The following is a 12,413-nucleotide window of genomic DNA, read 5'->3' on the forward strand; positions in this document are numbered from 1 at the left end:
TATTTTAGTAAATCTATATTTCTATACTGGGAAATAAAGCACACACAAAACATATAATGCAGTTTTGAAAAATAAGAAAGATACCCCTGAATATTCCACGGAGGCCAAGAAACAAAACAGTACCAGACCCCTACCTAGAAGCAGTTTAAGTGCTTCTCCTTGGTTGTATTCCCTATAACTGATCGTGATCTTGTTTTTATTTACTTATTGCTTAAACTTCTTATGGGTAATTTTCTAAATGTAACACTGTTTACCTCTGCTTCTTTCTAATTGTAGTTAATAATATCACATAAAACTATAAAACAATCTTGAAGTTTTATCCATATCGATAGTTTATTCATTCTCATTGTTATACTATATTGCCTTGATGAATGAAACATTATATGTTCACTACACTGTTGGTAAACATGTGTTTTTTTTCCCAGATTTTTGCTTTTACTCACAGTGCCATTGTAAGTATCCATAAACATTCCTCCAAGTGCTCATATGCAAGATTTTCCATGGTATATATAGATGACCCCTGATATGGCTTTGAACTGTGCAGGTCCACTTATATGTGGATCTTTTTCAATAAATCTATTGGAAAATATTTTGGAGATTTGGGATAAAAACTGAAAAAAAATTTCTTTTCTCTAGCTTTATTGTAAGAATATACTATATAATATACATAACATTTAAACTATTATGTGTTAATCAACTGTTTATGCTATCAGTAAGGCTTCTGGTCAACAGGAGGCTATTAAGTGTTTTGGGAGAGTCAAAAGTTATATGCAGATTTTCGACTGTGGAGGAGTCAATGCCCCTAACTTCTGTGTTATTTAAGGGTCAATTGTATAAAATGAGTGAAATTGCCTATGTTCACCTTACGGATTACTACAAAACTGTTTGCACAAGGGATAGCAATGTATTATACTAACATCAGCAATAGACTTAAGTTTGTATTGCCATTTGTCCTCACAAATGCTTAGTGTTTCAGACATTCTAAATTTTGCTATCTCCCTAGAAATGTCACTCTAGTTTTAATTAGAATTTTACAAATCCACAATAGTCACACATCAATCATATCATAGGTTCATGGGTTGTGTTTGTCCTCCTTTGAATCCTGTTCACGTTGGAAAAACATGTTTATTAAAACATAACCTACTACATAGGAGTACATAACTCCTAAGTTCAATACATTTCCAAAAACAATATACACCCATGCACCCTAAATAGAACATTATCAGCAATTCAGAAACCTCCCTCATGCTCCTTAGATCTTTATGCATACCCCACAAAGTAATAAATATGTTAGCCAAAGTTCAATTTTTAATGTTCTGGAATGCTACATTCATGGTAGAATGGTTTTGTTTTGCAGTATTTTGATGAGTAATAAATCGAAGACTTTTTCATGTATCTGGTTTGCTCATTTCTTATTGGGCTATTGGTTTCCTTACGTCTTTTGTAAATAATATGTGTTGCAAATATTTTTCCCAATTGCATAACTTGCCTTTTTCATTTTTAACAGTGTCTTGCAAAAAGCAGAAAATTCTGATTTTCATAAAGTACAATTCACTTTTTTAAATTTGTGCTTTATTATCCCAAGATATCTTTACCTGCCACAGATGCAAAGATTTTCTCTTATGATTTTTGTGAAGCAAATTTTATACCTTTGGGAATTTAGATTTAGTTCTGTGATTCATTTCAATTTAAATTCCACGTATGGAATAAGGTAAGGGTTGATGTTAATTTTTCCCCCACATGGAAATCTAGTTATTTCAGAACCATTTGCTGAAAGGACTATGATACTGTCCACATACACTTATTTAGGTTGTCACCTTTGTAAGAAATCAAATATGTATTAAATATATATTACATTGTGGATTTACTTCTGGACTCTATTGTAGTTTATTGATTTTTATGTATGTTCTTACACCAATAAAAGACTTTCTTGACTAAAGTAGCTGCAAAATAAACCTTGAAATCAAGTATTAGAAATCCCCCAAAGTTATTCTCATCAAAATTGTTTTGACTAATATGTGTCCTTTGCATTTCCATATATACTTAATAATAAGCTTATTAATTTTCAGGAAAAAAATCTGGTATTTTAATTGGGACTCTGAGAAATCGATGGAGGTTAGAGAGAACTATCACCTTAATAAAGTTAAGGTGTTAAATTTTTCTTAAATATTTAACCCTTTTAATATATATTATTTTTAATTATATTATTTATATATAAAATATATATATAATTATATATAATTTAATAATAACCTTAATAAAGTTAAGGTGGTAAATTTTTCTTAAATATTTAACCTTTTAAATACTATTATGAATGGTATATTTTTAATTTCATTTTTAGAAACAACTAATCATTTACACTGATAAGGTATCCTGCAGTCTTGCTAAACTTGCTTAGTATTACTAGTAGTAACCGTATCATAATTTTTCTATATCCCTTAGGACTTTCTCTACAATGATCATGTTATCTGCAGATAAAGATAGTTTTACAGTTTTCCTTTTTCTTTTATATCGTTTTCATTTTTCTCAGTTTATTACAGAAGCGAGAACCTTCAATATGAACTTGAATAGATGTGGTGACAAAAGGCATTCTTATACTATTCTTAATCTTAAGGAGAAAGCATTCAGCATTTTTCAAATTAAGTATCATAAGCTTCAGGTTTCTCCTAGCTATCTTTTATCAGGTTGAAGAGGCTCCTTTTTATTCCAAGTTTGTTAAGAGCTTTTATCATGAATAGTAGTTAGATTTTCACAATGCTCTTTCCCTTTTCATTGTGATGATCATGTACTTTTTCTCCTTTACTCCATGAATGTGTTTAAAATGGTTCATTGATTAGTGAACCATTTTTGTTTTTCTAGGGTAAATGCATTTGATCACAGTGTATTACAGTTTTTAAATAAATTATTTGGTTGTAATATTTGTTAAGGATTTTTGCCATCTGTGTTCATGAATATATACATATGTAGTTTTCTTTTCTTATAACTCCTTTGTCTTCTTATAATAACAGGATAATGCATGCCAAGAAAAGAGAAAGTATGGCTCATGCACAGACAAAACTGGTAGAAACAGAGAGGAAGCATAGGCATTGGACTTACTGCAAAAAAACCTTTAAACAAACTATTTAATAATAAATAAATAAACAAACTATTTAAATATGCTCAAGAGCTAAAGAAAAAACCCACAGAGAAACAACTAAAGGAAATCAGAAAAATGATGTCACACCAAATAGAAAATATCAATTACAAAAAGAAGTCCAATTCTAGACCTAAAGTACAAAAACTGAGAAAAATTCATTAGTGAATTTAAACAGCAGATTTGAGTTAGCAGAACAATCAGTGAATAAGAAGATAGATTCATCAAATTTATCATGAGAAAAGAATAAAGAAAAGTGAACACAACCTGAGGGACCCGTGGAACACCATCAAATGAGTAAACATGCATACTATGAGAGTCCCAGAAAAAGGGATAGAAAGAATATTCAGAAAAAAATAGCTGGAAATGTCCCCAAACTTGGTAAGACACAAAACTAAGCTATATAACATAAGATAATCATGAAAAGAATACAGATTCAAAATAGTAAGTTTAATGATCCCATGTATGTAAATTTTAAGAACATAAGCATATTTGTGCACACACACACACAGAGGTGCTCATGTTTGTGTGTGTGCGTGTGCGTATATGACTATACACCATGAACATTTTCAGAAAACTAAAGAAGCAGTGGTTAACAGTGCTACCATTGAGGAAAGGAACTGGAGTCTGGAGGAGTGAAGAAAGGTAGGCTTATCACTTTATAACTTTCTTTACTATTTGCACCTTTTAGTATTTCATCATTTTCTCTTTTTATTCAAAATGAATTAAAGTGTTTTACACAAAATTTCTGTGGTTGTTACAAACAATATTTGTGGAGTTTCTATTTAAATTTTTACTTTTATTAATTTTGGAAAAACATTACCTGAAATGGTTTGGCAGGGGGATATACTTCAGTTGCAGGTTTTGGTTTTGGAATGCTTTCAATCAATTCCAAAATCCCTTGCAGTTTTTTATCTGATATTCGTAAAGAAACCAGTGGTAACTTCCCAAAAATTCTGAATCTGTTTCAAAAGGTAAGAATCAATGTAAAGCAAATTTCATTCTAATTTAAGTACATAATTACAAAGACAACTATTTCCCTTAACTTTTCCAAAACTATGACTGTAAGCATTAAAAATTATCCATACAGTCCACGGGACAACTTATTCCCCAGTCTCCACTCAAATTTCCACTTTATCCTATGAAATAGTCTCATTAGATGAACCAACCTCATTATTTTACAAAGGCTTGTTTTCTACCATTATTAAGTTTATCACCCCTCTACTATTTGCCAACAACAGTTGACAATTACTACTTATTGATTGTTTATTACATGATAGACACTAAGGAAAGCACTTGATAAGCATAAGTTTTCATAACCTATGAAGTAGACAACCTATTTCTGCTCTGTTTCTTAAAATTTCCCACATGACAAGATTGTATATCAATGATACCTTAATAAAAAAAAAGTTCTCACATATACAAGAGTCCTATCAGAAACCAAGGCTTAGCAAGTTCAAATAACCTGTCCAAGAGATGATATATCTAAAACCATGTTTGAAAATCAGATATGAATGAAAAATAAAAATTATAGGATTATATAAATAGACACAAATGACAAATCAACACCCATTCTTGGTAAGAACTCTCAGTAAACTGGAATAAAAGAGAAATTCCTCAACTTGATGAAGAATATCTGTGAAAAACCTGCAGTTAACATCATACTTACTGGTGAGAAACTCAGTATTCCCACTAAGATTAGGTACAAAGCAAAGATGTCCCTCTCACTACTTCTTTTCAACATTGTATTAGAAGTCCTCGCCAATGCACCAAGGCAAGAGAAGGAAATAAAAGGTATACAGATTGGTAAAGACATAAAACTGCCTTTGTTCACCAATGACTTGATATATACAGAAAACCCAAAAGAACAAAAAGGACTCCAAGAACTAATAAAGCATTATAGAAGTTAATATGTAACATTCAATTACTTTCCTATATACCACCAATGGACAAATGGAATTTGAAATAAGAAACACAATACCAGTTATATTAACACCTCAAAAAAGTAATACTAAGGTATAAATCTAACAAAATATATACAAGATCTATATGAGGAAAACTGCAAAATTCTGATGGTTGAAATCAAATAAGAACTAAAGAAATGAAGAGCTATTCCATATCCATAGATATGAAGACTCAGTATTGTCAAGATGTCAGTTCTTCAAAAAGAATAAACTTAACCAAGGAAGTAAAAGACATACACTGAACACTACAAAATGCTACTAAAAGAAATTAGAAAAAACACACATAAATGGAAAGGCTTCTCTTGTTTATGGACTAGAAGATTTAATATTAAGATGTCACTATATAAAGCATTTACAGATCTAATGGAATCCTTATCAAAATCTCAATGACATCTGTAAAAATAGAAAAATTCATGTGGCATTTCAAAGGACCTCAAATAGCCAAAACAATCTAGAGATAGAACAAAGTTGATGACTCACACTTCCTAACTGTGCAACTTACTAGAAAGCTATAGTAATCAATACAATATGGTACACAGAGACCATGGAACATAACAGAAAACCCAGAAATAGACCATGTACATTCAGTCAAATGATTTTCGACAAGGGTGCCAAGACTATTTATTTAATAGGGAAATGACAGTCTTCTCAACAAATGGTTCTGGGAAAATGAGATACCATATGCAAAATTATGAACTGGATTCTTTCCTTGCACTGAAACTAAAAATTAACTCAAAATGGATTGAAGGCAAAACACAAAAGCTAAAAGTACAACACTGAAAAAAAAATACCAGGAAAAGCTTCACAACATTAGACTTGATAATAATTTCTCTGATATGACACCAGAAGCACAAGCAACAGGACTTAATGAAAATTTAAAACTTTTGTGCAAACACACTAACCAAAGATAAATAAGGCAATCCAAAACATTAGAGAAAATATTTGCAAATCATATATCTGAGGTAGCTGAAATCCAGAATATATGTCAAAACAAACTCTTGCAACTCAACAACACAAAACTAATCTGATTAAAATATCGGCACAGGACCTGCACGGACTTTTGTCTGAAGAAAGAGATAAACTGCCGTACATACATGAAAATATGCTCAACATCACTAACCAACAAGGAAATGCAATTCAAACCTATAATTTGATGCTACTTCACATCTATTAGGATAACTATTATTTTAAAGGAAGATAGAAGAGAATAACAGGTGTTCATGAAGAGGTAGAGAAATTAGAACCCTTGGGCATTGCTGGTGGGGATATAAAATGGGGCAGTTACTATGGAAAATAGTAATTCCTCAAACAATTAGAACAGACTTATAATACAACACAGCAATTCCACTTCTAGGTATATACCAAAAACAAAACAAAAAACTTAAAGCAGGGACTCAAGTACACAGTTGCATACCAATGTTCACAAAGGCATTATTATAACTGGCAAACATTATTACAATAACTCAAATGTCTATCAGCAGGTGAATAAACAAACACACATTGGAATGTTTCTGAGCCTTAAAAACAAATGAAATTCTGACATACTGTACAACATGGATCAACCTTGAAGATATTATGCCATGTGAAATAATCCAGGCACAAAAGGACAATATTATATAATTCCACTTATATGAGGTACCTAGAATAGTCAAATTCCTTTGGACGTAACAGAAAATGGTGACGTCCATGGGCTGGAAGTAGGGAGTGGTGAGGCATTGTAGTTTTAATGGGTATAGGGTTTCACTTTGGGAAGATAAAGTTCTGGAGATGGATGGTAGTGATAAGAGCACAATAATATGAATGCACTTAATGCCAATGAATTGTACATGGCAAATTTTATTATACACATTTTACTACAGGAAAAAAAGAATCAATGAAATATGGTATTTCATTAGATACAGAATTACTGAGAAAATCTATAATCACATGAAACAGACAATACATACTTGGGCATCCTTGTATCCATGAAAACCATAGCCTTAGAGAGTTCCATGTTGAAGTGCATAGGTACCAAAATATGCTGTGTAGACACATTGAGTTTTCGTGCTTCTTTCCAATTATCACCTAATTATAGAAAACAGTATGTTTGACACATATAAATTTGAAAAACACTAAACCTAAGGCTAATATTAATACTACTTCATTGTTAAACACTTCATAATAAGGGGGAATCTTCCCACATCTAGGTAAATCTAAATGCCACAATCCCAGGTACAAACAATTAGTAAGTAAATTATTTTCCTTTTCATTATTTTCGCTCTACTGCTTCAAAACTCTGTCTTAATAGGGAAAAAACAAAAACACTGTTTTAATCAAATCTACTGTGTATCCATTGACAATCACTAAAGAAAAAGATATCTTACCCAAAAAAACAACATGGCTCTAAGGCAATAATGAAAAGGTAGGGAAAAGCACAGTTCTGTCATATTAACTTATAAAAGCTACCATTTATCCATAATTTATAACTGGTACTGTTCTAGACCATGTTTGAATTTTCATTTAATTCACAATGATGTATGATCATCTCATTTTAGAAAACTAAGACTCAGAAGAACTTAACACTTGTGTATGGTCAAAGGCTAGTAAATAATAAAGCTGAGATTTAAATCCAGGTCTGCTAACATATGGCCCTTTGGCAACATATATTGTAGTGTGTTACAAACCTACAAGTTCAATAAGGGAAAGGATCAGCAAGCCTTAGAACATTAGAGAGCCAATGAAAATCATGAATTCAAGTGCCCAAAATAGTACTGGTAAATGAAAGGAAAATCAGGATATGAAACTACATAAATCATGTAAAAAATGCATTTGCAAATACTGCCATTCACCAACACTACACAAGCACATCTTATATACTCGTAGGCTCATACATTGAAAAAAACACCAAAAGGATATGCACTGAAATACCAACAATGTTCAAGCAGTAAGATAAAGGATGATTTTTTTTCTTTTTCTGTATTGTCAAGATTTTCTACAAGACATGTTCATAATTAGAAGTTTTAAAATTTTTAACAAGATTAATGGGATCTGTATAATATAATGCATTTTCATATACATTACTGCATTTGAACCTAACAAGTCCATGAGTCACATAAAACCCTCAAACAAAACCAAACTAGTGAAAAATTACACTTGTGGAGACAGGTAGTAAAAAGTAAAATGGACTCTATTACAATTTTTTAAATTCCAACAGTACCAAGTTAAATGAAATATTTCCTTCACTTCTCACTTTTCAGATAAAAAAATGAGATATTTAAAGTATTTGTTTCAGTATTTATCAACAGTCTATGACAATTACATAAAGTACACCCAATGTCAAAAAAAACACCCTGATCAAAAAGTTTATTTAAGAATAGTTAATACTTATCAAAAATAATTCCAATAAATTCCAAGAATTTTCAATGATAATGAAATATTTACATTTTTTTCCACAAAACACCTCAATTAAATATTAAGTATGGCTTATGGCGAGCTAGTGAACCAAAATACATTAAACATACCAAAACATTGTATTTATTTCCTGAAAAATATCTAAGAATTTTCTATAAAAATGTATATCTACTTCACTTCTGGGCTTCTTCTCTATTAACCAGAATATGATAAAACAGAAGCCAAGTTCAATATCCTAAAGCAAACTTAGTTAAAGAAAAAAAAAATCCCAGTCCTATATAAACTAACATTTTTAATAACCATTATGTTGGGTTCTCATTGCTTCTCCTTTTATTATTTAACTCGGGTAATTAAATTTTAACCATATACATACATATGGAGCTCTTAAAGAGCGACCAATCCAACTCTGTTGAATTGTTTGAATGTTCACTAACTCTCCAGGAATCCAGAAGCAATATGACACAGGGTAAATAATGAGGGCTTGACTAAGCCTGGGATCTCTCACTGTCTACCTTTAGCAGCTCTTGGTAAGTGAATTTCTGGCTCTGCTGACTTAATCTAAAAAAAACTAGATCTGGACCAGAGACTTCGGATTAGTATACCAAAGTGAATGGGGTAAAGGTATGTCTAAAATAGTGACCTTCCTCCATCCCTATGTGGCTGATTATGGCCCTGGCTGTCAAGAGTTCCTAGGCTGGCTGCCTCTGGCCTTGATAACCTCTTCTGACTACCCCACTGTGTAATACAAATATCGTTTTCAGTGTATGCCAATGTTTTCCAGCCTTTGAAGAAGGTTGGAAAACACTGATCTAGAGCAAGATTTCTCAATCTTAGCACTATTGACATGGTTGTGGAACAGCTTTCCTCTATATTATATGATGACTGTAGCATCCCTGGCCTCCACCCACTAGATGCTAGTAGTGCCCCCACTCCCCAACTTGTGACAATCAGACATGTCTCCAGACACTGACAATGTCTCTTGAGGGGTACAATTACTCCTAGTTGAGATAACTGTCCCTAGGAAATATCTATTACTTCTAATCCAAAAATTTTAAATTTCTAACATATTTAGGATAAAGGTCTTCAAAAAAACCTGTCTAAAAATCTAGTTAATTACTTCAGCAAAACAAATCAATAAATACTTCACTGTGTACTTACCAACTCTGCTGTAAAGCAGCTGTATGCTTGTAAGCTGAATATCGAAAGAATCATACGCTCTATGCATTATCTCTTCAAGTTTGGACCCACCTTGTTTCATATCTGGTAGTTCTGAACGACTTTTACTCGTTACCTTTAGGTTAATTTTAATAGTTTAGATTATGCAAAATACCTCAAAATGAAAATATAAAGTTTTTATCTTTCAGACTATAATTTAAAAGTGTAATAGGACAGGATAAACTCACAAGCTGATATGGATTATAGGACTATTAGAAATGTCTTTATTTCTGAAATGTACAATGAGAAAGACAGGTATAAAGTGAACTTTTATACATTAAGTTATATTTCTCAGTTATCTATATGAAAAATAGGGAACCAAGCCAGTCCAGAATAATACTTCTAACACTTTCTTAAATCTAATAAGTCTTTTTATTAAAAACAAAATTAAGAGACATATAGCTTACAAAGTTTCTATGACATGAGGACAGACATTTAGGTAGCTTTATAATAAAAAGAACCCAGAATTAAATATTAAGATAGCTTAATTCTAGTACCAACTCTTTCACTTATGTGATACAAGCAAGTTATATTCGTATCTTCCCTCTCTTGGTGTATTATGCACAGTACTTTTTCACTTAAAGAATCTGCAGATCAATATACAGCAGTATATAAAGGTTGTATTCATTCATATATATACACACACACACACACACATACATAGGCATTTACGTGTGTGTATGTCTATTTTAAAGTATTTTAACATTCTTCCCTCTATTTTATACAGCTCATGCGAGTCAAAATTTGAGACTGTTTGAAAGCTAATGAATTTTAGGCAGAAGGTTAAGCAAATTGCCCAAGGTCACAGAACTCAATTCCCTACCCCTTGAACCAATTCCGTAACAAAAATCAAATAGGAATAATTAGCTATATAAATTTTATTATAAATATAAATCCAACAGGTGTCTACACAATTACCAATTGAAGAGTAGTGACTATTAAACAACTGAATGTGGCTAATGTGACTAAGGAACTGAATTTCTTTTTTAATCGATTTCAACAACATGTGACTGACAGGTACCATATTGAACAGGGCAGATTAGAAAGACAGAAAAAATCTATTATCTACTTAAAACTGAAGAAGAACAATGTACATAATTAGATAGAAAGGGATATGACTTAGGTAAATGCAAGACCAACTTTCAATTTAGGATTGTTTAATAGAAATACTAAAATGTCAGTATGCAAAGTTACATACACAAAAAATTTCACAAGCATGAAGACATATTTGATTATTTCCAAAATGTATTCCCATTCAATATATTTTAATTCATCAAGTAATCCACTTAAATTGAAGATGAAATAAACTCCTCAAGCATTACTTTCAAAGTCTATAGTATAATTCTTAGGTTTACTCCGATGTGCAAAATTCAGTTGCTCCTTTCGCTAGTAGAAATGTAGGAAAACTACTTATTTAAGTGAAAGTCCACTTTATTTACTAAAAAGGAAGATTTTTTAAAGTCCTATTATCTACCATAAAGCTAAAAATCAATATACCAAATCAAACTGTCTAAAAAACAAAATAGATTTTAAACAAAGAAATACCCTGCCATTTTGGAAAACAAATTTTATTAGTATATACCTTTAGGTGACCAAGATCCAAAAGAAGTAGATTTGATGTAGGGCTAAGAATTCCATCTTGTGGAATAATAACATATGAAGCCTTCAAATTAATTTTGAGGTCAAGAACTTTCTGTGTCTCTATAACATACAGCAGACCTGCAGAAAATTCAAATCTTCACAATGAATAGTTTTCACAAATTACTCAGAGAGAATAATTAAACATATGAACTGTTAGCACAATCTTAAAATATGAAATTAGTAATAGTATTTAAGTGGCCTTAAGCAAAATATTATCAATAAAAAATAAAAATACTTGTTACACTGCATGTACACTCCTAATTAAATATAACTGAGAACAAAATTGGAATGATTTCTCAATGCACAGTCACTGATACTGAATGGTATCTGATACCCAGAAAATGACATCCATTTATCTAAAGCTTCAAAGACAAGACTAAACACACAACAAAAGATGGAAAATGGGCCAATCTAGCAAGATGAATTTTAACAAACATGAAGTCTTAAACTTAAACTAAAACATTTAACTAGATTTCCATCCCTGGTACTATGAATGAGTAGGTAGCCAGACTTACTCTTCTACTAAAAGCAACAAAACATGTTGGATATAAAACGAAACAAACATCAACAGAAAACCTACTAATAAACACTGAGTAAGGATTTATCAAGTCAAAAATTAAATTGAAGGAGTAAGCTAACAGATTTAAATGGGGCCCCTAAAATTTTATCCTGAGACCATTTTATGCACCTGGTAACTGCACTTGGGAACTCCTTTTCATAGCCTTAGAGCATAAGAAATAGAAAAATGACTAGTCTAGCAGGGGTTCTCACAAATATGGGATCTCAATAGGTACACATTCAAGGTAAGAACAATGAGGAAGTTAAAAAACCTTCCTCTTCTTAAAACGTACCCACAGTGGAATGCAAAGAAAGGCTATGAGAAAACCTGGAAGAAGGGGGTTGTATCCCTATGAATTATAACCACAGTACAGTCCACAAATGTATATACAGCCAGCATTTTCTTGGCATTCTAAAATATCTCAAGTAATGATTTTAGCTAAAATGGTCCCACCAATATGCCCAAAAACCTGGCAGGAGAAAATAAAACTTTCTTGGATGAAAGTCCATTT

At 31.5% G+C, this 12,413-nt stretch overlaps 1 protein-coding gene across 5 annotated transcripts in view; it reads right to left on the reverse strand.

The window, feature by feature from the left end:
* Positions 1-12,413, reverse strand: part of VPS13A (vacuolar protein sorting 13 homolog A) — a 236,372-nt gene that overhangs the window by 149,345 nt on the left and 74,614 nt on the right. For all 5 annotated transcript variants that reach the window (XM_036893494.2, XM_057498558.1, XM_036893497.2 and 2 more), the window contains 4 exons: positions 11,285-11,421; positions 9,646-9,778; positions 7,044-7,161; positions 3,957-4,095 (listed from right to left, as the gene is read on the reverse strand). In XM_036893494.2, coding sequence (XP_036749389.2) covers positions 3,957-4,095; positions 7,044-7,161; positions 9,646-9,778; positions 11,285-11,421 — 527 coding nt within the window. The remainder of the gene's footprint in view (positions 1-3,956; positions 4,096-7,043; positions 7,162-9,645; positions 9,779-11,284; positions 11,422-12,413) is intronic.

This window comes from Manis pentadactyla, chromosome 3 (genome assembly GCF_030020395.1).
Source record: "Manis pentadactyla isolate mManPen7 chromosome 3, mManPen7.hap1, whole genome shotgun sequence".
In the NCBI taxonomy this organism is placed as follows: domain Eukaryota; kingdom Metazoa; phylum Chordata; class Mammalia; order Pholidota; family Manidae; genus Manis; species Manis pentadactyla.